The 27173-nt window shown below is 39.8% G+C and overlaps 1 protein-coding gene across 1 annotated transcript; it reads right to left on the reverse strand.

The window, feature by feature from the left end:
* On the reverse strand, window positions 1-27173 carry LOC131136096 (protocadherin-17-like). Its single transcript, XM_058082603.1, has 4 exons — window positions 23673-27173; window positions 17186-17244; window positions 16839-17008; window positions 1-4935 (listed from the first exon to the last, which is right to left on the reverse strand). The coding sequence occupies exons 1-4, from the start codon at window positions 26142-26144 to the stop codon at window positions 4364-4366; spliced, it is 3273 nt and encodes a 1090-aa protein (XP_057938586.1). The 5' UTR covers window positions 26145-27173; the 3' UTR covers window positions 1-4363.

Below are 27173 nucleotides of genomic sequence, written 5' to 3' on the forward strand. Positions count from 1 at the left end.
GCGTCATGGTAATGGTAATGGTTTTATTTCATTTGAACATGCATCAGATTACAATTGAATGCATCACATAATCAGTTCCCAGTTCCACATGTCCAAAAGGAGTAGGAAGAAGCAAAGCTTATTAAATCCTACCCCTACATCTGGTACTTTTACAATCAGTAACTGTTACATTTGTTCACTTCCTGCTTTCCTAATATAGTTAAAGTTTTTTTTGTTGTTGTCACATTAGGTTTCTTCCTTGTATTTGATCAGGAAATATGCAAATTCAGTCATTTTTAGTGAATTAAATGTCCTATTATACTCATTTTCGGCCTTTGTACTGAGTTGTGAACTCCTATCGACCAACTACACGCGATAATCCGCATAGAGAGCTTTCTAGATCTTCCAGACTCTGTGCCTCTTCCTGCAGATTTTCTTTGAATTTCCTGCCTCCCGCCGCCTAAACATCTGTATAATTCCTCCACGTACGCCTCCCATGAAGCCCACTCCGCTGTGACTGGTCACAGTCCCAAGCGTTCCTGAGAACTTCAGGACAGCTGCGGATACAAAAATATATTCAACCAACCACAAAAGCCTTATTTTCAATGCCGTGCAGTGATTAATTGGAACACCAATTGGAATCACCAATTCTCGCACTGTGATGTGTTCAGGCACACTTTTAATTTTGAGTGTTAGTCGCTAATTGTTTCTAATTTTTATTCACGTACCCCCTACGGCAATCGATGTACCCGTAGGGGTACGCTGTTACTTACAGCTTGCTCTTGTGAGTCCTCAACACGACCGAAGTATCGTTGGAAAGGCATCAAACTTGCACCTGTTTGGCTGGGAGCCATTGCTCAACTGGGCATGCCCATATAAGGCATGGAACCATGTTTTTAAAAAATAAAAAAACATGTGAATAACAACATTTATGGGTCAGAAAAGACGGAAAATAGTTCCCATGTTGGGAAATCATCAGCTAAAAATAACGTCCTTCCATGCACACAGTGTATACAAATTTAATAAAATACACAAGTACAGTACAGTAGCCCACATTCACATGTAAGCCCAGCTTATTTTCCACATAAACAGCAGAGAGGACGACAATAAAATTACAAATACATTCTTAAAAAAATCATTTCATCGGAACCTTGAATGGTTGTTATGAAAAGGGACGTCCCCTGTTGCACCACCATTGACAGTTCATAAGACACTTCACTTTTTTTTTTTTTTTTATTTAACGCCACTGATATGTGATATGTCGTCGGCATTTTGATTCTTCAAAGTGATGCTCCTTAAACACTAAATGGAGACAGATAGCTACACCGTACAAAAGCAGACAGGACTCAATAGCTCAACAGTAGCGGTTTTGCTCCAACAGCCACACAAGATGAGACCTGGAGATGTTGTAAAATACGGACATCTAAACTGACGGATACAGTACACCATGGGAAACACTTGAAAGTCAGGAACGCACTTGATTGGCCCGCAAACCTTCACAGCAAGGACACAAAGTTCACCTAAACACAAGTCACTAGGGATGGGCATAATGAGCAACTAATCACTCATTTGATCGTTAAGAAGTCATGGATGGTTTGAAATTGATTGTTGATCGTGTGGAGTGCATCGGTTGATTGGGACCAGCGGAGAAGCTGTTGATTCGTTCGCCGCGGGTTTGCCCGCCTAAAGAAAACAACATGACGTCTGGTATATGCAAAATATCCATTATTGTAACACGCGACTTGACATTTCTTCTTTCTGCTACTGGCGGTTTGAGTATTAATTTTAATTATTATTTTTTTATATTTCATATTTTTTCAGTTTCTGGCTATTTTATAAAGTATAAATTATATTGTTATGATTTAAACCCAGCATGAGTGTTGCGATTCTCTCTTTTCCTTTCTTTTGTATTTATTGTTGCCATATTGACCCGAATATAAGACGACCCGGACAAGAAGATAAAAAAAAAAATTAAGACACAAGGAGAAAATTCTTTGTTCTTTTTGGTGTTTGTGAGTGTAAGGAAGAAAAGCTCTGAGTGAGCATGAGAGTCTTGCGATCCTCTCTTTTCCTTTCTTCTGTATGTATTGTTACCATATTGGCCCGAATATAAGACGACCCAGACAAGAAGAGGAAAAACCTTTTTTAAGACGCAATCAAAGAAAAGATTCATTGTTCTTTTTGGTGTTTGTGAGTGTAAGGAAGAAAAGCTCTGAGTGAGCATGAGAGTGGTGCAATCCTCTCTTTTCCTTTCTTCTGTATGTATTCTTATAATATTGGCCCGAATATAAGATGACCCGGACAAGAAGAGAAAAAAAAAAAAATTAAGACACAAGGAGAAAATTATTTGTTCTTGTTGGTGTTTGTGAGTGTAAGGAAGAAAAGCTCTGAGTGAGCATGAGAGTGGTGCGATCCTCTCTTTTCCTTTCTTTTGTATGTATTGTTACCATATTGGCCCGAATATAAGACGACCCGGACAAGAAGAAAAAACATATTTTTTAAGACACAATCAAAGAAATGATTCATTGTTCTTTTTGGTGTTTGTGAGTGTAAGGAAGAAAAGCTCTGAGTGAGCATGAGAGTGGTGCGATCCTCTCTTTTCCTTTCTTCTGTATGTATTGTTACCATATTGGCCCGAATATAAGACAACCCGGACAAGAAGAGGAAAAACATTTTTTAAGACGCAATCAAAGAAAAGATTCATTGTTCTTTTTGGTGTTTGTGAGTGTAAGGAAGAAAAGCTCTGAGTGAGCATGAGAGTGGTGCAATCATCTCTTTTCCTTTCTTCTGTATGTATTGTTACCATATTGGCCCGAATATAAGACGACCCGGACAAGAAGAGAAGAAAAAAAAAATTAAGACACAAGGAGAAAATTCTTTGTTCTTTTTGGTGTTTGAGTGTAAGGAAGAAAAGCTCTGAGTGAGCATGAGAGTGGTGCGATCCTCTCTTTTCTTTTTTTCTGTATGTATTGTTACCATATTAGCCCGAATATAAGACGACCTGGACAAGAAGAGGAAAAAAAAATTTAAGACACAATCAAAGAAAAGATTCATTGTTCTTTTTGGTGTTTGTGAGTGTAAGGAAGAAAAGCTCTGAGTGAGCATGAGAGTGGTGCAATCCTCTCTTTTCCTTTCTTCTGTATGTATTCTTATAATATTGGATCGAATATAAGACGACCCGGACAAGAAGAGAAAAAAAAATTTTTTTTAAGACACAATCAAAGAGAAGATTTTTTGTTCTTTTTGGTGTTTGTGAGTGTAAGGAAGAAAAGCTCTGAGTGAGCATGAGAGTGTTGCGATCCTCTCTTTTCCTTTCTTCTGTATGTATTGTTACCATATTGGCCCGAATATAAGACGACCCGGACAAGAAGAGAATTTTTTTTTTTTTTAAGACACAATCAATGAGAAGATTCTTTGTTCTTTTTGGTGTTTGTGAGTGTAAGAAAGAAAAGCTCTGAGTGAGCATGAGAGTGGTGCAATCCTCTCTTTTGCTTTCTTCTGTATGTATTGTTACCATATTAGCCCGAATATAAGACGACCTGGACAAGAAGAGAAAAAACTATTTTTTAAGACACAATCAAAGAGAAGATTGTTTGTTCTTTTTGGTGTTTGTGAGTGTAAGGGAGAAAAGCTCTGAGTCAGCATGAGAGTGTTGCGATTCTCTCTTTTCCTTTCTTCTGTATGTATTGTTACCATATTGGCCCGAATATAAGACGACCCGGACAAGAAGAGGAAAAATATTTTTTAAGACACAATCCTTTGTTCTTTTGTGAGTGTAAGGAAGAAAAGCTCTGAGCGGCGGCACCTGTTGGTTCGAAAATTTAAATCTTAACCCCGGATATAAGACAACTTTTCCAGACAATGTTTTCTCTATATTTAATTGTTATTATTACAATTCAGTAGTATTGATTGTTTTGATTGATTGTTAATGTTTTTTTTAATTGATGTAAATTAATTAAGTATTTTAGGAGTAACTTTGGGAACATTTGGAATGTTTTGCACTGGAAAATTTGCATCTCACAGACCCACTCATGACACCACGTGAAAGGGAATTTTGGGAAGTTGACATACAGGCACAAGTTATTCAGCTTAATACAACACGGACATGGAAACAGGAGTTCAGAACATTCAACAAGAGATGCAAATATTAAAAGAATCCTTAATAGTATTCCCGATAGTTGTCAAAAAATGCCCATCCCTTCAAGTCACTGAGTCAGAAACAAAAACAAACAAAACAAAAAAAAAAACACGCAAAGCAGATGATTTTTGGTTATACAATGTTTGGACCCCAAAGAAACAAACAACAACAAAAGTAAAACAATCCGCACCAATCACACGCGTGTCGGACCAAGAGCGCGTGGGCGTAGGAACGGGGTCAGCCGTGTCAGTTCCCCGAGTCGGGCGTCTCGTACTCGGACACGCCGCACTCCTGGCTGATGACTGAGCTGTGAATGAGGCTGCTGGAGAGCGCCTTCGGGCGGAGCTCGCAGGTCAGGTAGGAGGGCTCCTCCAATTCAGTGTGCAGCGGGGAGCACTGGCCATCTGGCGGACCATAGGCACTGCTGTCTGAACCCCCCTCCCGCTCCTCTTTGACCTCTCGCTCGCCAGAGTCCAGGGCCGTACCACTTTTAGTGGGACTTCCGGGGCTGGGTGGACTCTCTTGTAGGGGCGGACATGCCACACGCTGCGATTTTAAGTACGGTTTGACGTTGGCCACTAGGATGGTGCTGTCCCGCTGATCTTTCCCGAAGGTGCTGAGGGCTTTCCGGCTACCGCGGCTGATGGTGCCATAAATCTCTGTCTCTACCATGGCATCCATTCCCACGGGGATGAAAAGGTTGGTGCGATTATCGGCACTGTCTGCTTGGCTTCCGATCCGTAACTTTGGCATCCAGCATCTGTCAGAGTGTCCCAGTGCACGACACTCATCGGTGCAGTGGACTGATTTGTCTTGTTCTGCAAAAACAGTTCAACATTTACAGTTACTGGATCCTGCTGGGTGACAAAGAAAGAACGCGTTGCACGAGGAACATCAATGATGAGCTCAGAAAAAATGAAAATGTAATGAAATCTGGAAATATGATGTTTTCTATACATAACCGGAATAGAACCTGCAGCCTGGAGCAAAAAAGAGCGAAAACAAAACATACATCAATATACGCCTTTATTAATTGCATCCATCTTTCTGTCTACGCTCGTTGCAACACATCAGTGATAATATTTGTGACTTAAATTATGATTCAAAACATACGCAATGATTTAGTATTCATTCATTCATTCAATTTCTACCGCTCTATTCGGACTGGTGGCCAGCCAATCACAGGGCACATATAGACAAACAACCATTCACACTCACATTCATACCTATGGACAATTTGGAGTCGCTAATTAACCTAGCATGTTTTCGGAATGTGGGAGGAAACCGGAGTACCCGAAAAAAAAAACACGCATGCACGGGGAGAACATGCAAACTCACACACAGAGATGACCGAGAGTGGAATTGAACCCGGGATTCCTAGCTGTGAGGTCTGTGCGCTAAAATGCATCGCAACATTCAGTCATGGCTTATCCTTGCGAGGGTCGCGACGGTGCTGGAGCCTATCCCAGCTCTCTTCGAGTGAGAGGCGGGGTACACCCTGGACTGGTGGCCAGCCAATCACAGGGCACATATAGACAAACAACCATTCACACTCACATTCATACCTATGGACAATTTGGAGTCGCTAATTAACCTAGCATGTTTTTGGAATGTGGGAGGAAACCGGAGTACCCGGAGAAAACCCACAGGGAGAACATGCAAACTCCACACAGAGATGACCGAGAGTGGAATTGAACCCGTGTCTCCTAGCCGTGGGGTCCGCACGCTAACCACACGCCCACCGTGCAGCCAATTTAGTATTCATATTTGTTACATATATTGCTGCCATACATAACTCAGTATTTGGACTTTATAAGATATGTTTTTTATTTAACGGAATTACAAAAAAATATATATGCATTCTAAAATGTTTATTGTCCCAAATTGATGCTAAATGATATTATTGTCAAAATGTTTCAATGTTATGATAGGTCATATTTCACTCTGGAACTCTCTTCCTGCTTGTAATAATATAATATATAGACCAGCAAAATAATCAATTTAATATTAATTGTATTTCATCTTTATTTTTGGTAGATTCAATGTTTATTTAGCATTATATTCTATGCACCTTGAAAGATCAGTCAAATTTCCTGGGGAAATTTTTTCATTCTTCCTGCCTTGCATCATGACAAAAAAAAAAAAAATGCATTTTACATTTTAAGTTTATCATTTTGACATTGACTGATTCGTCATATTCATGAAATATCCATCATAACTATGCATGACTTGAAAATTCTCAAACAAAAACATTGTCTGTCAGAACGCAAAAATGTGAAACATTAAGCTTAAGAATATTAGCTTGAGGATGACACATTAAAATGATGAATGATTTTATTTGAGTTATTCATAAACTATATTTTATACTCTACTGACACAGAATGTCAAAAACAAGGCTTATCAAACAGTGGCTGAGCAGCAGTTTCAAACGGCGTGGAAACTTTGCACCCCCCCACCCCCCCAATATGATACTACATTAAACTGATGAACAAAGCATGTATGCATCATTTTTATTAATTATATATTCCCCCTCACTGCGGGTCAATGCAACAGATGAGGGATTCATAATATTCATGAATGCCTTTTTTTTCCCTTGTCTCTGCAAACCATCGCAACCTGCGTAGGTGTTTCCTGGAAAATGTGCTTGTGGTGCAGAGGAAGCATTTTTTTTTCTGATGCACAAACAGCAAAAAAAAAAAAAAAAAAAAAACAACTCCATGAGTTGCATCAGACTGTTAGTTGTTATATAGCGCTATAGCGATCCAAGTTGGCTTAAATTTATAGCCAGAAATTAGGAGTCAAAGTCAAATTAGAGTTGGACTTTATTGTATCATAATCAGCTTCCCTATTTGCATTTACTGCCCATTTTTCATTTCGCTTCTTATTAGATGCGTCATATATAATGACCCGTCCTTGCCACAAAATGACCTCATTTGCATGCAAAGGAAACGAGAAATGTCGGCGAAAAAAACAATTATTCCATTCAGAAGATGAATACTTATTGGTGCAAATTAGCAGTGAGTGAAAAACAATTACCTTCAAAACACTGCGAGGATTTCATATTTAATAGCAAATTTGGAATTCTGCCTTTAAGTCTTAGTTGCCTTGCATCCGCCCAATGACCAAAACATGCCGGGTTAATTGCCGATTCTGTGTCCCCGATATGCCAACCCTGTGATTGACCGGTGACACGTCCACAACGTGCCCCGCCCACCTTAGCTTGGAGAGATGCCATCTGCCATCGGTATCAACAGCAGGCTATAGATCAGGGGTGGGCAAACTTTTTGACTCGCGGGTCGCATTGATATGACAAAATTAAGGGGGGGGGGGGGGGGGCAGACTATATATTTTACACGTAACAGTCCACCTGGTATTATTGTATCTGTAAAATTGTCATGCAATCTGCTATTATTATTTATTATTTTATATTTATATTTAAATATTTTAAAAATAATAAAATATTATAATAATTACAATAAAATTAAAATAATAATTATTATATTATTATTATGTAAAATATGCAAATATAACAATAATATAATAATTAGCATTAATATAATAATTAGCATTAATATAATAATTAGAATAATCATTCATTCATTCATTTTCTACCGCTTTTCCTCACGAGGGTCGCGGGGGGTGCTGGAGCCTATCCCAGCTGTCTTCGGGCGTAAGGCGGGGTACACCCTAGACTGGTCGCCAGCCAATCACAGGGCACATATAGACAAACAACCATTCACACTCACATTCATACCTATGGACAATTTGGAGTCGCCAATTAACCTAGCATGTTTTTGGAATGTGGGAGGAAACCGGAGTACCCGGAGAAAACCCACGCATGCACGGGGAGAACATGCAAACTCCACACAGAGATGCCCGAGCCCTGGGATTGAACCCTGGTCTCCTAGCTGTGAGGTCTGCGCGCTAACCCCTAGACCACCGTGCCGCCCTAGAATAATCATAATAGTTCTAATAATAATTATAATAATCTAATAATAATAATAATTATTATTATTATTATGTGCTTGTGTCTCTTTTTTCAGGAGCACTTTGTAAACAACAGACCATGTCAAAAAAACGAAATTGATAAAACCATCAAAAGGTTGGCTCAGGCCATGATGCCAGGTTGTATGTTGAGTTTAAATGAAATACTTTGGGCCGTATTTAAACACTTGGCGGGCCGGATGTGGCCCCCGGGCCGTAGTTTGCCCACCCCTGCTATAGATAATGAATGAATAATGAATGAAACGCTTATGTGTGCGGATGCAAAAAAAAAAAAAAAAAAACAACAAAAAAAAAACAACACACTGATCTAATCTAAAAGCCAAACTGATAACTGATGCTGTTCATCGCAAAATTTGTCAAGCAAAGTCGAGCCGTGCGTGCGTCCTGGCTGGCTGGCAAACAAAATAAAATAAACACGCGGAATTGAGACGCTTGTTATTGCAGCATTTACGCCGCAATCAACATTTATGTGACGACGACGACGCAATAAGTATTAGTGCTTTGAGGCTATGCGTTACAAATGTCTTGGCAAAACAAGCAGTCAATAGTTTTTTTTTTTTTTTTTTTTTTTGCTTCATAAAGTAAAAAAAAGGAAGGAAGCGCTTCCAAATCCAAGTTATTCTTCCTGCTGTTCATTCATCTGCATGTTTTAATTTAGCTCTAATGATCAATTAATTGCCGGGAATGATGTCATTTACTCACAAAGGCACACCTACCCAAACTCAAAAATATGAATGAGACACTTGAATGATGATGAATGAAATACTGATGAGGTGGTGAGTGCCAGCCTACAACCAAGCAGTGAGGCTTTTTTTCCTCTTTGTTCCAAAGGAATCTTCCTCCCAGTTTGTGCTGGGCTTGGAACTTCAAAAAAAAAAAAAAAAAAAAAAAAAAAAAAGAATCCACACGCTGCAGGAGATGAGAAAAACAGCTTCATGTCGTTGAAGCTCGTTTACACCATAGTGCTTGTTGTTGTTGTTGTTGTTGTTGTTGTTGTTGGTCAACACATGCAGCACTTTAGAGCCTCGGGGGCTGCTTACGCAGCAGCCTCCTTAACTGAAAAGTCATTAGGAAAGTGGCATTTTGGAAATTTACTTTACGCTGCAACAGCAGTTTGGAGTCTTAAAAATGCAAAACATTTGAAAAGTTTGGGAAAAGCTACTCCGACCGTTAAAAGGTTGGCTCGGATGGACTGACTATGACTCCTGACTCCTTTGTTGACAGCTTGTATGTATGTTAGAGCCTTCTCCGTCGCAGCCCCCACCCTTCTGGAATTCTTTGCCCCGACCTCCCCACCTTCAAAAAACAACAACAACTTATGTTAAAATCTGATTTTAATGTCTAACTTTTTATACCTGACTGCTGTGCCTCTCTGCTTTTAGCCTTGTTTTTAGCTCTGAATGAATGAATGGATGTTGTATTTTTAATGCATCTTTTACTCAACTCTATTTTTCTTCACTATAAAGCGTCTTTGAGTATTTTGAAAAGCGTGATACATTCATTCATTTTCTACCGCCTAAAATCAACAATAGAGTTAAGTGTTCAGTGTCTGTTTGCACGAGTTAAAATTGCACTAAGATTCTCCTTGCATGCAAGTTTTATTCAATTGTACTTCTCATTATTTTCTTTTTTTTCTTTTTAATTTTTTTAATTGTTTTTATTTTAATTTTTTTATTTTAATTTTATACTTATTTTTTACTCTCATTATTTTCTTTTTTTAATTTCTATTTTTTTAATTATTTTTATTATTATTTATTATTTTTTTTGTGTTGCTATAAATATGTTCCAAAGGGCAAGGACAGGAAGTGATGTCGGGGGTTCAGAGTTGAGTTTCAGCTTTTCATGGGTTGCAACCACAACACTAGGCTCTATTATTACAGATTATATTTTTATTAAGGTTTATTGTGCCGGTTTTGAGATCATTCAAACCTGCAATAAAAGCCTGTTGTTTTGGTGATCAAAAGTCTACAGTACGTCTCATGAAATTTTATAGTAATATTACTGACACCTAGGGACTAGTATATTTGTATTTTGGTTAATTTATCAATTTGTATACTTAAAAATATGTGTATAGTTTTTGACTAATATGTCATATTCAACCATAAAACAGCAAAATTTTAAGTAGAATTTTTTAAAGATTGCAAAATTTTAACATATTCATTCAAACATATTTTTATGAAGGTTTATTGTGCCTGTTTTGAGATCATTCAAACCTGCAATAAAAGCCTGTTGTTTTGGTGATCAAGCCCATTACTTCTATAGTCCGTCTCATCAAATTTTATAGCAATATTACTGACACCTAGTGACTGGTATATTTGTATTTTTGTTCATTTATCAATTTGTATGCTTAAAAATATGTGCATAATGTGCATAGTTTGTGACTAATATGTCATATTCAACCATAAAACAGCATGATTTTAAGTAGAATTTTTTAAAGATTGCAAAATTTTGACATATTCATTTAAACATATTTTCTATTCATGTTTATTGTGCCGGTTTTGAGATCATTCAAACCTGCAATAAAAGCCTGTTGTTTTGGTGATCAAGCCCAGCACTTCTACAGTACGTCTCATGAAATTTTATAGTAATATTACTGACACCTAGCGACTAGTATATTTGTATTTTGGTTAATTTATCAATTTGTATGCTTAAAAATATTTGCATAATGTGCGTAGTTTTTGACTAATATGTCATATTCAACCATAAAACAGCATGATTTTAAGTAGAATTTTTTAAAGATTGCAAAATTTTGACATATTCATTTAAACATATTTTTTATTCATGTTTATTGTGCCGGTTTTGAGATCATTCAAACCTGCAATAAAAGCCTGTTGTTTTGGTGATCAAGCCCAGCACTTCTACAGTACGTCTCATGAAATTTTATAGTAATATTACTGACACCTTGGGACTAGTATATTTGTATTTTTGTTCATTTATCAATTTCTATGCTTAAAAATATGTGCATAATGTGCATAGTTTTTAACTAATATGTCATATTCAACCATAAAACAGCATAATTTTAAGTAGAATTTTTTAAAGATTGCAAAATTTGAACATATTCATTCAAACATATTTTTTATTAATGTTTATTGTGCCGGTTTTGAGATCATTCAAACCTGCAATAAAAGCCTGTTGTTTTGGTGATCAAGCCCAGCACTTCTAGTGTGTGTCTCATCAAATTTTATAGTAATATTACTGACACCTAGCGACTAGTATATATTGTATTTTGGTTAATTTATCAATTTGTATGCTTAAAAATATGTGCATAATGTAAATAGTTTTTGACTAATTAATCATGTTCAACCATAAAACCGTATGATTTTAAGTAGAATTGTTTTAAATTGCGAAATTTGAAAAATTGTCATTTAAAACATTGCATTGTCCAGAAAAAAAACACATATAGATGAGGAATAAATTATAAACGATCTCAGTGGAAAAAACATGTTTTGATTTGAGAATAACTTATTAAACCACCGTTATTTGTTCAACATGGACGTTCCGCTGTATTCTGAAACTCGGTTAGTCTGCTATCCTTCGACTAAGCCTGAACAGGTACATTCCAAAACTAGTTAGTACTCCCAAAAAATAATCAGTTTTTGAATTTTGTTTAGTTTTTTTTGGTTTTTTTTTACCCTGTCACATTACATATACTTTAATGTGACCGAGATCAAGAGAAATCCAGTGAGTTCAAAATGCATTTCACATCAAAAGAATGGACTAAACATAGCTTTGATTTGGCAAAGGTACACCTTGTACATATTGGAGTACTTGGCTTTGAAGCATGCACACCTCTGATTACGCTTCTCTGCCATTTGTTTCTCCATTTCTCTTCAACAGAGAAATGCATTTTTTTTTTTTTTGTAGATAGACGAGAGCGGACCGATAAGCGAGGCAGGAAGATGCGGCTGCGGCGCTCATTTCCATGGCAGCCATCAGCACTGAAGAGGAGCTCGTGGATGATACTGATGAAGAGATGTGTGTGCTGAGAAGGTCCAGGAAATAACACTAAGGTATTATGTCATTGTTCTTTTCTATCTCCCTTAGTCGAAGTCATCATGTCACACAAAAGTCTTTTTGGCTCACAAGCAGGCGATTTTATTTTATCTCTCCCCAAAATGAATGATGTTGTTTTTTTTAAACACCGACTTTAATGGTCACACATCGTGCAGCGTATTAATAAATCAGTAAGAATGTTTGGGGGGGGACATAAATCACATCTGAGCGTAACTTCTTTTGATGAAAAGTGGAGGAGGAAGGATGAGGATGAAACCCGGGGTTGCTTTCATGCCATTGTTCCTACCATTGACTTGCTTTTTTTTTTTTTTTTTTTTTTTTGTCATTTCTACGTGAATAAAAGCAAAAATAGTTGAATACCAGCTCAAGGCTCAAGTGACAGCATCGCGCACTGACTTCACATAAAATAACAATGAAAGGCTTTCACATCTTATTGGGTAAATGTGGGGAAAAAGGAAAACAAAGAAGGTGCACGCCCATTATAAATAGAATGAGAGAACGCCTAGCAACATCCCCACAGTGCATCTGGCGTCTGTGAGAGGGAATAAATATTCAGGGTGCATGATGGTGGAAGCTTCACTCCAGGTGCATATATTACCTGTATCAAAGCAAGCAGCAGACTGCAGGGCATAGGAAAGGTAAAGATATAAAAGCAATACTACTTAACCCGCACGCTTTTGTGTTGGGAGCAAATATTTTTGCAATGTTTCTTTTTTTTTTTTTTTTTTTCAGCAGTGCTATTTTGTTGTCATAATCGATAAAACAGAGGCTCTGTAACTGTTCAAATGAGGTATGTCGGTCGGTCGATGCGGCAGTTTATGAAAATCCTTCTCATATTCTCACTTTTATTATCCCGCGTCACATTTCAAAAATAGACTTTAACAGTAGTAAATTTACTTAAAATAAAAATCGCAAGAAACAGTCATGATTTTGTGAGAATAACATTGTAATATGTTAATATGTAATATTTTCATTTTTGTTGCAAAATGTCAAATTATAAAACAAAAAAAACTTTATTTTGTAAAGAAATCTTCAGCGAAATAAACAACAACAAACAAAACAGTAATTTTTGGAAAATTACATTGCGGAAAAAGTTCTGATCTTATGAGAATAAAGTCAAAACATGGCAATAAAGACACAATTACAAGATTTACAAAAATTTACTTGGACAATTAAAAAAAAAATTGCAAGAATGAAAAAATGTCATTAAGTTAAAAAATTTAAAGAAAAATGTCATATTTTTACAAGAAAAAAGTCACAAGTACTACAAAAATGTAGTAGAAAAAAAACTAATAAAGTCAAAAAATTTAAAGAAAATTGTCATATTCTTACAAGAAAAAAGTCACAGGTAGGAGTTTAAATATTCAAGAAAAAGTAGTATTTTTGGGGAAAATCAGTTTGAGAGAAAATATGGAATAAAGTAATAGTATTATGGAATTAAAATCCTAGTATTACAAAAAAAATGAAAATTGAGAAAAAAAATTAAATATTTGGAAAAAAAACTTAAAAAATAAGAGCCAAGTTCATACTAATAATTTGACCTACATTTTTCACCTAAATCACAAAGTTGAGATGCACTTTTCTCTTGAAATATAACTTAGCAGTTAAATGAATTGATATTGATATTCTTGTAACTGACAGTTTCTGCTCAAATGACAGATTCTGCCTTATTACTAATAAACCACCCGTAAAACAAACTTAACCACATAACCTGACGTAATTATCTTTTCAACCTACTTTCAGGAAAAGCAGCCTCTGTTATTAAACGCCACGCGCTACCACTTCGTCCGAGTCTTATTTGCGTCTTAAGTGGTTAACGTATGCTTGTGCAAAAGCTAAACGAATTGATATTCTTGTAACTGACAGTTTCTGCTCAAATGGCAGATTCTGCCTTATTACTAATAAACCACCCATAAAACAAACTTAACCATATAACCTGACGTAATTATCTTTTCAACCTACTTTCAGGAAAAGCAGCATCTGTTATTAAACGCCACGCGCTACCACTTCACCCAAGTCTTATTTGTGTCTTAAGTAGTTAACGTATGCTTGTGCAAAAGCTAAACGAATTGATATTGATATTCTTGTAACTGACAGTTTCTGCTCAAATGACAGATTCTGCCTTATTACTAATAAACCACCGCTTCGCCCGAGTCTTATTTGCATCTTAAGTAGTTAACGTATGCTTGTGCAAAAGCTAAACGAATTGATATTGATATTCTTGTAACTGACAGTTTCTGCTCAAATGACAGATTCTGCCTTATTACTAATAAACCACCCAAAAAACAAACTTAACCATATAACCTGACATAATTATATTTTTTTAACCTACTTTCAGGAAAAGCAGCCTCTGTTATTAAACGCCACGCGCTACCGCTTCGCCCGAGTTTTATTTGCGTCTTAAGTGGTTAACGTATGCTTGTGCAAAAGCTAAACTAATTGATATTCTTGTAACTGACAGTTTCTGCTCAAATGACAGATTCTGCCTTATTACTAATAAACCACCGCTTCGCCCGAGTCTTATTTGCGTCTTAAGTGGTTAACGTATGCTTGTGCAAAAGCTAAACGAATTGATATTGATATTCTTGTAACTGACAGTTTCTGCTCAAATGACAGATTCTGCCTTATTACTAATAAACCACCCGTAAAACAAACTTAACCACATAACCTGACGTAATTATCTTTTCAACCTACTTTCAGGAAAAGCAGCCTCTGTCATTAAACGCCACGCGCTACCGCTTCGCCTTGCCCTTATCTTACATATACAGTGCAAGCGGCGCCATGTCAGTCAATGCGCACGTGCGAGACATCTCTTTCAATATCTCTCTGTATGATTGGCCTTAGAACCTGCGCTCAATCACATTCAAGAAATGTGCTGCAAAAATTGTGATTGAATTTACACCTCCCACGGAGGCAAGTGTGGTCTGCCATAATTCCCCACAGCGTTCACACACACACACACACACACACACATACAGAGAAGGGATTCAGACTCTCTCTCCTTGGCAGCCACAAGAGTGTTTCTGTCTCCGCACTCCCGATCCCGCCACGTATACAGGCAATTCATAGCGATGTAAATGGTGTGGAAAGTACCGCATTGGGGCCCCCGATGACCAGAGCCGTTCTCCTCCAAGGCTCGTACGAGCAAATGAAAGCCATCGCCTCCTCGCTCACTCACGCCCCGCCGCCGTTATCCTTTATCTCACCTGCGAGGCTCGCTTTCATATTTGCTGTTTGTCTACGCTACAGCTAAATATATCAATCCCGAGCAGGTCGAGCGGGTCGCACACAGCTTGGCAATCATCTGTGATTACACTCTTGGCAGTCGTTTCAGTCCTAATTAAACTTTAATATTACTATTTTTAGTCGTAAACCACACCAATAATAACTTAGAAGCACTTGAAGGTGCAGAAGGTCTAGGCGCCAGAAATATATGGAGGACCAAAACTGCCAAAATAATAAATAAATAAATAAATAAAAGTGAAAATAAAAACAAAAATGAAAAAAAAAATTAATTACAAAAAATAAATATAAATGGAAATAAAAACAAAATATATATATATATATAAATAAATAAATAAAAGCAAAAATAAATACAAAAATAAAAAACAAGATTCAAAAATTAAAAATAAATACAAAAATAAATGTAGAAATAAATACAAAAATAAATAAAACAAGATTCAAAAATTAAAAATAAATACAAAAATAAATGTAGAAATAAATACAAAAATAAATATTACATATATTACAAAATTACATATCAATAAATAAATAAAAGCACTCTGCTCTCATATGTATTTATTTCATGCTCCCTGTATACTTCCTCTTGCTGTGGCCGTTTGCAGGGCATACCTAGTCGATTTTCGCACTCACATGTCGATCAACCAATGGGCGAACAGTTCAACCCAAGACACACTTAGGACCGCCCCCTCATTTGAATAGTTTTTCCTTCTGCATTTCAAGCTGACATTGTCTGCTGCATGAAATAAATACATATGAGAGCAGAGTGCTTTTATTTATTTATTGATATGTAATTCTATTTATATATTTATTTTTGTATTTATTTTTAATTTTTGAATCTTGTTTTTTATTTTTGTATTTATTTTTGCTTTTATTTATTTATTTATGTATATTTTTTTGTTTTTATTTCCATTTATATTTATTTTTTTGTATTTAATTTTTTAATTTTTTTATTTTTTTTATTTTCACTTTTATTTATTTATGTATTTATTTATTATTTTGGCAGTTTTGGTCCTCCATAGAAATACCTGTGACTGTCTATCATGCTTTTTTTGTCCCTGTCATGTTAAGTCGAGGTATGCATGACGCATGATCAAACGAGAAGAAGGCAGACATACACTTTGCCGTGCATAATATTGAGTTTGTTTGATGCCAAAAAAAATCAGATGCGGCATGTTTGAACATTCCACCTTCACACAGTGGACCCCTTTTATCCCCTTTAAAGCATGTCTTTACCTTTTACTCCGCAATACCAGCTCAGGGCGCCTGCCATGTAAAAGCCGGCAGCCGCCCGATTTACCACCTGCATGTTAAATGTTTGTCTAGCTCGGTTGTGCCCAAAAGCGGGCGAAGGCACACTTAAAACGCTGGCAAGACTCGCTCCACACATAAAATATAAACAACGTGCGCCCCCGCAGGAGAGCGCCGAGGCATCTTGACGATGTCGGAAGAGTCCACTCACCCTGCTCAAAAGGCTGCCCATTAACTGATGTGGCTTTCATCTTGAGGGCCTCCCTGGCAGACGTGTCACACTGGGAGCCTCTATTAGTATCCTGGTCACTATCAGCTTGGTCGCTATCACCATGGCCACTGTCTCGGAGGCTGGCTCGTTCTGCATCCTTAAATGTGGAGCTGCGGCAGAAAAGGGGAGAAGGGGAAAAAAAAAAAAAAAAAAACAACAAAAAAAAAAAACACAACTTGTCATTCTGTCTGTACGAGCGCTGGCTGTTTGATAGCCAGCCGAGTTTGATACTGGGATGAAGGGGCTCAAAAGACGCGGTCAGGAAGTGTCTGAATGTGAGCTCTTACCTTTGAACAAATGGCTGCCTGCTGCCAGCGTAATTGGGCTCGGAGGGGAACTTTTCCGTCTGCAAATGACATGAAAAATTGTGGTTTTTAATTTTAAAAAACAAACCCTACAGGCTTTTATACATAGATAGACACGAGATATCCCATGAAAAAACTACATAAGACCTGTTACTGTAAGTATTTGCAGTTTTTGCACAGAAATGGCGATATATTGCCACAACCGCAGATCATTCCAGTTTCAAACGCTTGTAAACTGTCTACAAATGACATGAAAAATTGTGTTTTTTATTTTAAAAACAAACCCTACAGGCTTTTAGACACAAGATATCCCGTAAAAAAAAACTACATAAGACCTGTTACTGTAAGTATTTGCAGTTTTTGCACAGAAATGGCAAGATATTGCCAAAACCGTGTGCACTTTCACACAGCGCACATCATTCGAGTTTCAACTGCTTGTAAACTGTCTACAAATGACATGAAAAATTGTGTTTTTTATTTTATAAACAAACCCTACAGGCCTTTAAACACAAGATATCCCGTAAAAAAAAAACTACATAAGACCTGTTACTGTTAAGTATTTGCAGTTTTTGCACAGAAATGGCGAAATATTGCCAAAACCGTGTACACTTTCACACAGCGCACATCATTCGAGTTTCAACCGCTTGTAAACTGTCTACAAATGACATGAAAAATTGTGTTTTTTATTTTAAAAACAAACCCTACAGGCTTTTAGACACAAAATATCCCGTAAAAAAAAATACATAAGACCTGTTACTGTAAGTATTTGCAGTTTTTGCACAGAAATGGCGAAATATTGCGACAACCGTGTGCACTTTCACACAGCGCACATCATTCGAGTTTCAACCGCTTGTAAACTGTCTACAAATGACATGAAAAATTGTGTTTTTTATTTTAAAAACAAACCCTACAGGCTTTTATACATAGATAGACACAAGATATCCCGTAAAATAAAACTACATAAGAGCTGTTACTGTAAGTATTTGCAGTTTTTGCACAGAAATGGCGAAATTTTGCCACAACCGTGTGCACTTTCACACAGCGCACATCATTCCAGTTTCAACCGCTTGTAAACTGTCTACAAATGACATGAAAAATTGTGTTTTTAATTTTAAAAACAAACCCTACAGACTTTTATACATAGATAGACACAAGATATCCTGTAAAAAAAACTACATAAGACCTGTTACTGTTAAGTATTTGCAGTTTTTGCACAGAAATGGCGATATATTGCCATAACCGTGTGCACTTTCACACAGCGCACATCATTCGAGTTTCAACCGCTTGTAAACTGTCTACAAATGACATTAAAAATTTTGTTTTTTATTTTAAAAACAAACCCTACAGACTTTTATACATAGATAGACACAAGATATCCCGTAAAAAAAACGACATAAGAGCTATTAAGAAGGCAGATTTAACGTGTACACAATCTTCAGTTTGTTCATTTTTCCTGTAAAATAAACAAACTATGATCCAGGAAATGAGCCGGATTGGGCTCCTTTAAAAGATTGGAATGATGTCTGCCCTTTTTTCCATGTCGCTGTTCTGGCACTGATATGTAATGAGCTGAGAAAAAGACGACTCTGCATTTTTTCACCTTCACAGGTAGCAAGTGGAAGTGCTTTAAAGGGGCTGTTATTAATTATAAATCGACAAAGACATTTTTGGTTGAGGACTTTGGTTTCTGAGTCTGAAAACATAAACCTAAGAAAGCTGGTCTTAATGCATTCATTCATTCATTTTCAACCGCTTATTCTCACAAGGGTCATGACAGGGCACATATAGACAAACAACCATTCACACTCACATTCATACCTATGGACAATTTGGAGTCGCTAATTAACCTAGCATGTTTTTGGAATGTGGGAGGAAACCGGAGTACCCGGAGAAAACCCACGCATGCACGGGGTGAACATGCAAACTCCACACAGAGATGCCCGAGGGTGGAATTGAACCCTGGTCTTCTAGCTGTGAGATCTGTGCGCTAACCACTCGACCCCCATGCAGCCGGTCTTAACGCAGACGTCAAAATAATGCCAGAATTATCTTCCATCGCCGAGGCTGGAATTGAACCCCGGTCTCCTAGCTGTGAGATCTGCACGCTAACCACTCGACCCCCGTGCAGCCGGTCTTAAAGCAGACATTAAAAAAAAATGCCAGAATTATCTTCCATCGCCGAGGATGGAATTGAACCCTGGTCTCATAGCTGTGAGGTCTGTGCACTAACCACTCCAGCTGTCTTCGGGCGAGAGGCAGGGTACACCCTGGACTGGTGGCCAGCCAATCACAGGGCACATATAGACAAACAACCATTCACACTCACATTCATACCTATGGACAATTTGGAGTGGCTAATTAACCTAGCATGTTTTTGGAATGTGGGAGGAAACCGGAGTACCCGGAGAAAACACACACATACACGGAGAGACTCCACAAAGAGATGGCCGAGGGAATTGAACCCTGCTCTCCTAGCTGTGAGGTCTGTGCGCTAACCACTCCTCCGCCGTGCAGGCCCTACAGTATCATATATAGAAAAATATTTTATATTTTGGTGGAGATCCATCCATCTGTTTTCTATACCGCTTATCCTCACTTAAGGTCGCTTGGGTCTTCCGGTGAGAGGCGGGGTACACCCTGGACTGGTGGCCAGCCAATCACAGGGCACATATAGACAAACAACCATTCACACTCACATTCATACCTATGGACAATTTGGAGTGGCTAATTAACCTAGCATGTTTTTGGAATGTGGGAGGAAACCGGAGTACGAGTAAGAGATGGCCGAGGGTGGAATTGAACCCTGGTCTCCTAGCTGTGAGGTCAGCGCGCTAACCACTCGACCACCGTGCAGCCGGTTTTAAAGCAGACGTTAAAAAAAATGCCAGAATTATCTTCCATGGCCCAAAAAAATGGCAATAATGGTGGAAGACACTCTTATAACTCATGTTCTCAACATGAATATACTGAATTCTGAGTGCTTTTAACGATCTATTTTTAATAAAAGTGTGAGAATGAGGTCAGTTGACTTGCATAGCATACATACGTATAACCTCAGGTGTTTTTGCAGCTCTGTGTGAATGGGGACTTTTGTAAAAATGTCCAAAGACACATACCGTACATATTTATATGTCATTCATCTTTCAGCATGCCCTTATGCAGTACACTAAAGGTAGCATCACATATTCTGCTGTGTAAAAGCGCACAAAGTTGAGTCAATATCCCACCTCGTTGAGATACTTAGTGAGGCTGAGGGGTACGATAAAAACGCATCGCCATTGTGACCATATGTGTGTCTTTGGCAAGACAAAGGAAACAAAGGAAGGAAGACATTAGCCGCTTTCATTAGCGCCCTTTTCTCCCTTCATCTTGAGAATAATGTGTTTGTGTTGATCACACCCACGTAGCACATCGACTGGTGACAGCGCCAGGCCTTGTCATCTGTGTTACCATCTCCAAATGTGAGACTGACCCAGATATTTACATCGCGTACAACACATGATTCCACACGGCACTAGACGCCCGCGCCGCGGCCAATTAGCATGTTAGCTGGCGAGGCTCGGATGGACTCCGTCAAGGGCAGCATCGTGCCAACTTTGGTTGCGACTGGGCTGATCTGACCCATATTTGGAATGGGCGGGGGCGCGGACGGGGGGGAGGATATCCCGTAAAAAAAACTACATAGGACCTGTTACTGTAAGTATTTGCACTTTTTGCACAGAAATGGCGAGATATTGCCACAACCGTGTGCACTTTCACACAGCACAGATCATTCCAGTTTCAACCGCTTGTAAACTGTCTACAAATGACATGAAAAATTGTGTTTTTAATTTTAAAAACAAACCCTACAGGCTTTTATACATAGATAGACACAAGATATCCCGTAAAAAAAACTACATATGAGCTGTTACTGTAAGTATTTGCCGTTTTTGCACAGAAATGGCGAGATATTGCCAAAACCGTGTGCACTTTCACACAGCGCAGATCATACCAGTTTCAACCGCTTGTAAACTGTCTACAAATGACATGAAAAATTGTGTTTTTAATTTTAAAAACAAGCCCTACAGGCCTAAAAAAAACTACATATGAGCTGTTACTGTAAGTATTTGCCGTTTTTGCACAGAAATGGCGAGATATTGCCGCAACCATGTGCGCTTTCACACAGCGCACATCATTCGAGTTTCAACCGCTTGTAAACTGTCTACAAATGACATGAAAAATTGTGTTTTTAGTTTTAAAAACAAACCCTACAGGCCTAAAAAAAAAACTACATATGAGCTGTTACTGTAAGTATTTGCAGTTTTTGCACAGAGATGGCGAGATATTGCCGCAACCGTGTGCACTTTCACATAGCGCACATCATACCAGTTTCAACCGCTTGTAAACTGTCTACAAATGACATAAAAATTTGTGTTTTAAATTTTAAAAACAAACCCTACAGGCCTAAAAAAAAAACTACATATGAGCTGTTACTGTAAGTATTTGCCGTTTTTGCACAGAAATGGCGAGATATTGCCGCAACCATGTGCGCTTTCACACAGCGCACATCATTCGAGTTTCAACCGCTTGTAAACTGTCTACAAATGACATGAAAAATTGTGTTTTTAATTTTAAAAACAAACCCTACAGGCCTAAAAAAAACTACATATGAGCTGTTACTGTAAGTATTTGCAGTTTTTGCACAGAAATGCCCAGATATTGCCGCAACCGTGTGCACTTTCACACAGCACACATCATTCGAGTTTCAACCGCTTGTAAACTGTCTACAAATGACATGAAAAATTGTGTTTTTAATTTTAAAAACAAACCCTACAGGCATAAAAAAAACTACATAAGAGCTGTTACTGTTAAGTATTTGCAGTTTTTGCACAGAAATGGCGAGATATTGCCTCAACCGTGTGCACTTTCACACAGCGCCCATCATTCGAGTTTCAACCGCTTGTAAACTGTCTACAAATGACGTGAAAAATTGTGTTTTTAATTTTAAAAACAAACCCTACAGACCTAAAAAAAAACTACATATGAGCTGTTACTGTAAGTATTTGCACTTTTTGCACAGAAATGGCGAGATATTGCCGCAACCGTGTGCACTTTCACACAGCGCAGATCATACCAGTTTCAACCGCTTGTAAACTGTCTACAAATGACATAAAAAATTGTGGTTTTAATTTTAAAAACAAACCCTACAGGCCTAAAAAAACTACATATGAGCTGTTACTGTAAGTATTTGCAGTTTTTGCACAGAAATGGCGAGATATTGCCACAACCGTGTGCACTTTCACACAGCACAGATCATACCAGTTTCAACCGCTTGTAAACTGTCTACAAATGACATAAAAAATGGTGTTTTTAATTTTAAAAACAAACCCTACAGGCCTAAAAAAAAAACTACATAAGAGCTGTTACTGTAAGTATTTGCAGTTTTTGCACACAGATGGCGAGATATTGCCACAACCGTGTGCACTTTCACACAGCGCACATCATTCGAGTTTCAACCGCTTGTAAACTGTCTACAAATGACATGAAAAATTGTGTTTTTAATTTTAAAAACAAACCCTACAGGCCTAAAAAAACTACATATGAGCTGTTACTGTAAGTATTTGCAGTTTTTGCACAGAAATGGCGAGATATTGCCGCAACCGTGTGCACTTTCACACAGCGCAGATCATTGGAGTTTCAACCGCTTGTAAATAACTTGTCAGACAACACAACACAACAGGATGGGAATTGAGTCAGGTTTGCATAACAGTCCTTGCATTGTGGATTACCCCCCCCCCTTTTACACAGGAGCTGGACCTGACCCTTGACCCTTGCAAAAACTGCAAAAGAGTAAAAAATGTGGTCGAGGAGCATTTAGCATGTTAGCTGGCGAGGCTCGGATGGACTCCGTCAAGGGCAGCCTCGTGCCAAGTTTGGTTGGCGACTGGGCTGATCTGACCCATATTTGGAATGAGCGGGGGCGCGGACGGTTTCGGGGAGGGGGGGGGGGGGGGGGTGATTGTCAGAGTTACGCCATGTGCATCTTTGTGCTGTCTGGCGCACACCGGTTGGGTAATGCGATAGGACAAGCTGCTCAAACACCTGTCCGCTCCAACATCTCAGACCTGGTTGTGTTTTTTTCTCTCCCATAGCTGCGGATCTGCTGGGGAGGCAGGGAGGGTCACAGCAGGCCTTGTTCAAGACTCACACTGTTTGCCTTTACCACACACGGACACTTCCACACAAGAGCACTTCCTCGTTACGTGGCCTGCAGCTGTAGCGCTTTACCAAAAGAGTGGATAAAACATTAACCTTATTAGTAAAATGCCACCTAGTACATCCTAAAACAAAGTTGTCATATCAGCGCTTGCCTTAAGCAAGAAAGCAGAGGTGATAATGATGTAGGATTTTTTTTTCTCCCCAGAGTTCCACAGCTAAGCAGAAAATAAGCAGAAATAAATAGCAGGTAAATAACAAAACATAGTCTTACCTGTATGACCGACATCCTGTTGGCAGGGGTCTCGGTACTCAGCCCTGCAAAGCTGGAATGGCACCCGGCTCTGGGTACCGTCAGGCTGTTGGGCGTAGTTTTCAGGTACATGACCTCCGATCTGGGCAGCGTAAGCGGCAGCGGGCTCTGGTAGTCGAAGCATATGGGCGAAGTGATGAGCGAGGGACTGCTCACCACGTTCATGCGACTGGCCGAATCTCTTTCCTCCATCTCGCTCTGCACGAGCATGATGTCACTCTTGTTGATCCGCTTCTTTTTGCCCTTCCCCGTCGGAGGATTGGAGTACTCTGGCATGCGGCAGTTATAATTCCCGCTCTCCTTATCTTGATGCTTGGACTTGACAGCGATGGCGGTCATGACTGCTAAGAGCATGACAGAGATAATGCAGAGGGTAATGATGAGGGGCAGGGATACGTCCCAGTGTTGCTGCTCGCCACTCACGCTGGAGCCCCCGCCACCGGCCGCCGTTTCTGTATTGGCTTTAATGACCAGTTTAGCCACGGCGGATAAGGGCGGCTTCCCGTGATCGGTGACTTTAACCACCAACTCCACCACGGGCGAGACCTCTTCCCATAAGGCGTGGGTGGTTCGGAGCTCGCCTCCCATTGCATCGATGTCAAACAGGTGGTCGTCGTTTCCTTCGGTGATCTCGTAGGTCAAATGTCCGCTTTCACCGTGATCGTGGTCCACCGCTCTCACCGTAGTCACAATGTAGCCGATACCGACGTTTCGAGGCACTGGGATTTCTGCCGTATCGTTTTGCAGAAGAGGCAAAATAATCACCGGGAGATTGTCGTTGACATCGAGGATGTTGACCCTGACGGTGGAGGTGCTCTCCATGTGAGGGGAGCCTCCATCTTTAGCCTGAACTTTGAACTCAAAAGATTTCGTCTGCTCGTAGTTAAAAGAGCGTGACGCGTATATGGCTCCATTGGTGGGGTTAACAGACACGTATGTATAAACCGACACGTCGCCGATGTGCGATGGCAGAATGGAGTACGTCACCGTCCCGTTGCGGCCTACATCTGGGTCGTGGGCCAGAACGGAGCCTAAGTACTCGCCTGGGATGTTGTTCTCAGGCACCTGCAGCACATAAATGGTCTTTGTAAAGCGAGGCGCGTTGTCGTTCTCATCCAAGATCTTCACCGTGAACGACTTGGTGTAGTTCAACGATGGGATGCCGTTGTCTCGGGCCACGATGGTGACATTGTATTCGTCCTTTGTTTCTCGATCCAAAGGTCGGTCGGTGAGCAGGGTGTAAAAATTGTCATTGTTCTCCTGCAGTCTGAAGGGAACGTTTCCCAGCACGCGGCACTGGAGCTGACCGTTTCGTCCGGAATCTTTATCTGTCACTCTGACCAGCGCGATGACAGATTCCGAGGGGGCCGCCTCGCTGATGGCACCCTGCCGCACGGAAACAAAACTAATTATTGGTGAGTTGTCATTTTTGTCCAGGACTTTGACAGTAATTTTACAGTGGCCTGGTATGGGGTTGGGCCCCAGATCCTTTGCCTGCACATCAAACTCGATGATGGGATTCTGCTCATAGTCAATTTCCCCTTGGACTTTGATGACACCAGTGTTGGCGTCAATGCCGAACAAATCTTGAATTCGCTCAGATGCATATCCAGTAAAGGAATAAACCACCTGCCCGTTGCTTCCCTCGTCTTGATCCGTGGCGTTCAAATCTATGAGTACTTTTCCAGGCGAGGAATTCTCCGGGAGTTCCAGCACATAGGAGGATTTCTCAAAAACGGGGCTATTGTCATTGGAATCAGTCACCCTGACATTGATTTGCATGGAGCCTGATCTCGGATATTCCCCTCCGTCGATCGCAGTCAGGAGTAGCGTGTGATGGCTCTGGTCCTCCCGATCCAGAGGTCTCTGAACCACAAGCTCGGGATAAATAGTCCCGTCTCCTCTTACTTTTAAATCCAACGAAAATGTATTGTAATCATCTCTGGTGACTTGATAAGTCTTTATCCCGTTCTCCCCGGTGTCCAAGTCATGTGCGATAGTCAGCGGGAAGCGCGTGCCCGCGGCTGCGTTCTCCGAGATATCGATGTTAACATGATCTGAGGGGAAACCGGGCGAGTTGTCATTTATGTCCTGTATGTCAATCTTAATCATGCATATTTCCTTGTCGTTGGCAAACACCTCCATGGAGAGCTGGCACTTTGGGTTCCGCCTGCATAAGGTCTCACGGTCAATCCTTTGTTTGGTGAAAATAAGTCCACTCTCCGGGTCAACATCCACCAGGTGTGGTGCGGAATTCTCCAGCACTCTGAAGTTGGATTTTTTCCCTCTCTCCAGAGTCCCGTAGCTGCCATCTTTTGCGATATTGCCTATGATAGTACCGGGTCCTTGCTCCTCCGGAACGGAATAACTCAGATTTTTGACTGTCAGGGCTTTAACCCACAGCAGGAGGAAAATGGGAACAGAGAGACGCATCCCTTCAGTTGGATATGCGGTACCGGCACACGGGGGGGAAAAAAAACCTTGACTTTCAACCTGTTGATTATTCCGCAAAACCTTTAGAGCACCAAATCCAAAGCAGGCATGCGTCTACAGGACTAATTGGATATCAAATCGATTTCTAGACCCCCTTTAATGGGCATTAGCTCTCTCGTATGCCGCTCTGCAATGATGAACTCTTTCTGTAAACAAAGATGACCGCCTGACGACACCCCGTGCATGAATTAAAGATCAAATTCAACATTGGAATGCTTTGTTTTCCCTCTCCGAGGGGCTCCCACAATGAATAATCGATGAGAATAAAGTATTAATATTCCCCTCTGCGTCCAAGGTTAAAGCATCGTGAAGGTTAAGAGCTTGGCTTTCAATAGGAAGAAGAGAGAGGAGGGGAAAAAAAAGGGCAAAAAAAAAAAAAAAAGAGGCGCATTGCCCTCATGCGACATTTACACCCTGCAAAGCTCCAAAATGCACCATCGGTCCGTGTTAGCGTTAACAGCGCATTGTGACTTTTGTCTCCTGTGCGGCACACTGTTGCATACGGAGCTGCTCGTCTCTCCTCCTCCGGTAAAGTGCATGGATCCGGCTCTGCTGCGGCTGGCTCGCTTCGCACCGCTCTCTCCGGCGCAACCTTTTGTGTGTTCCTGCCCTTGCTTCCTTTGCGAGGAGCATCCACAGCAAGCCACTTTTTTTTTTTTTTTGGTCCACTAATCAGTCCACTAATCCCATAATCCAGTCCGATTTGAAGGCGCTCCTCTTTGCATCCATCAGCGGCCACTCTTATCTGTTGCACGGCGGAGAAGACGAGTCGCAAAGAGAGAAAGAGAGAGAGAGAAAATAAGGTGCGAGATGATTGAAGATAATCAGAATGAGTCGCGTCTCCTCCTCAACTGTTGAAAGCTGCCTCCTCTCCTCGCTCCCTCTCCTCCTCCTCCTCCTCCTCCTCCCTTTTCCCCGCGTCTTTGCCGCACACTCCCGCGCGTATACGTGCGCACACTTTAGTGCTCC

The sequence above is a fragment of the Doryrhamphus excisus genome, chromosome 9, assembly GCF_030265055.1.
Source record: "Doryrhamphus excisus isolate RoL2022-K1 chromosome 9, RoL_Dexc_1.0, whole genome shotgun sequence".
Lineage (NCBI taxonomy): Eukaryota > Metazoa > Chordata > Actinopteri > Syngnathiformes > Syngnathidae > Doryrhamphus > Doryrhamphus excisus.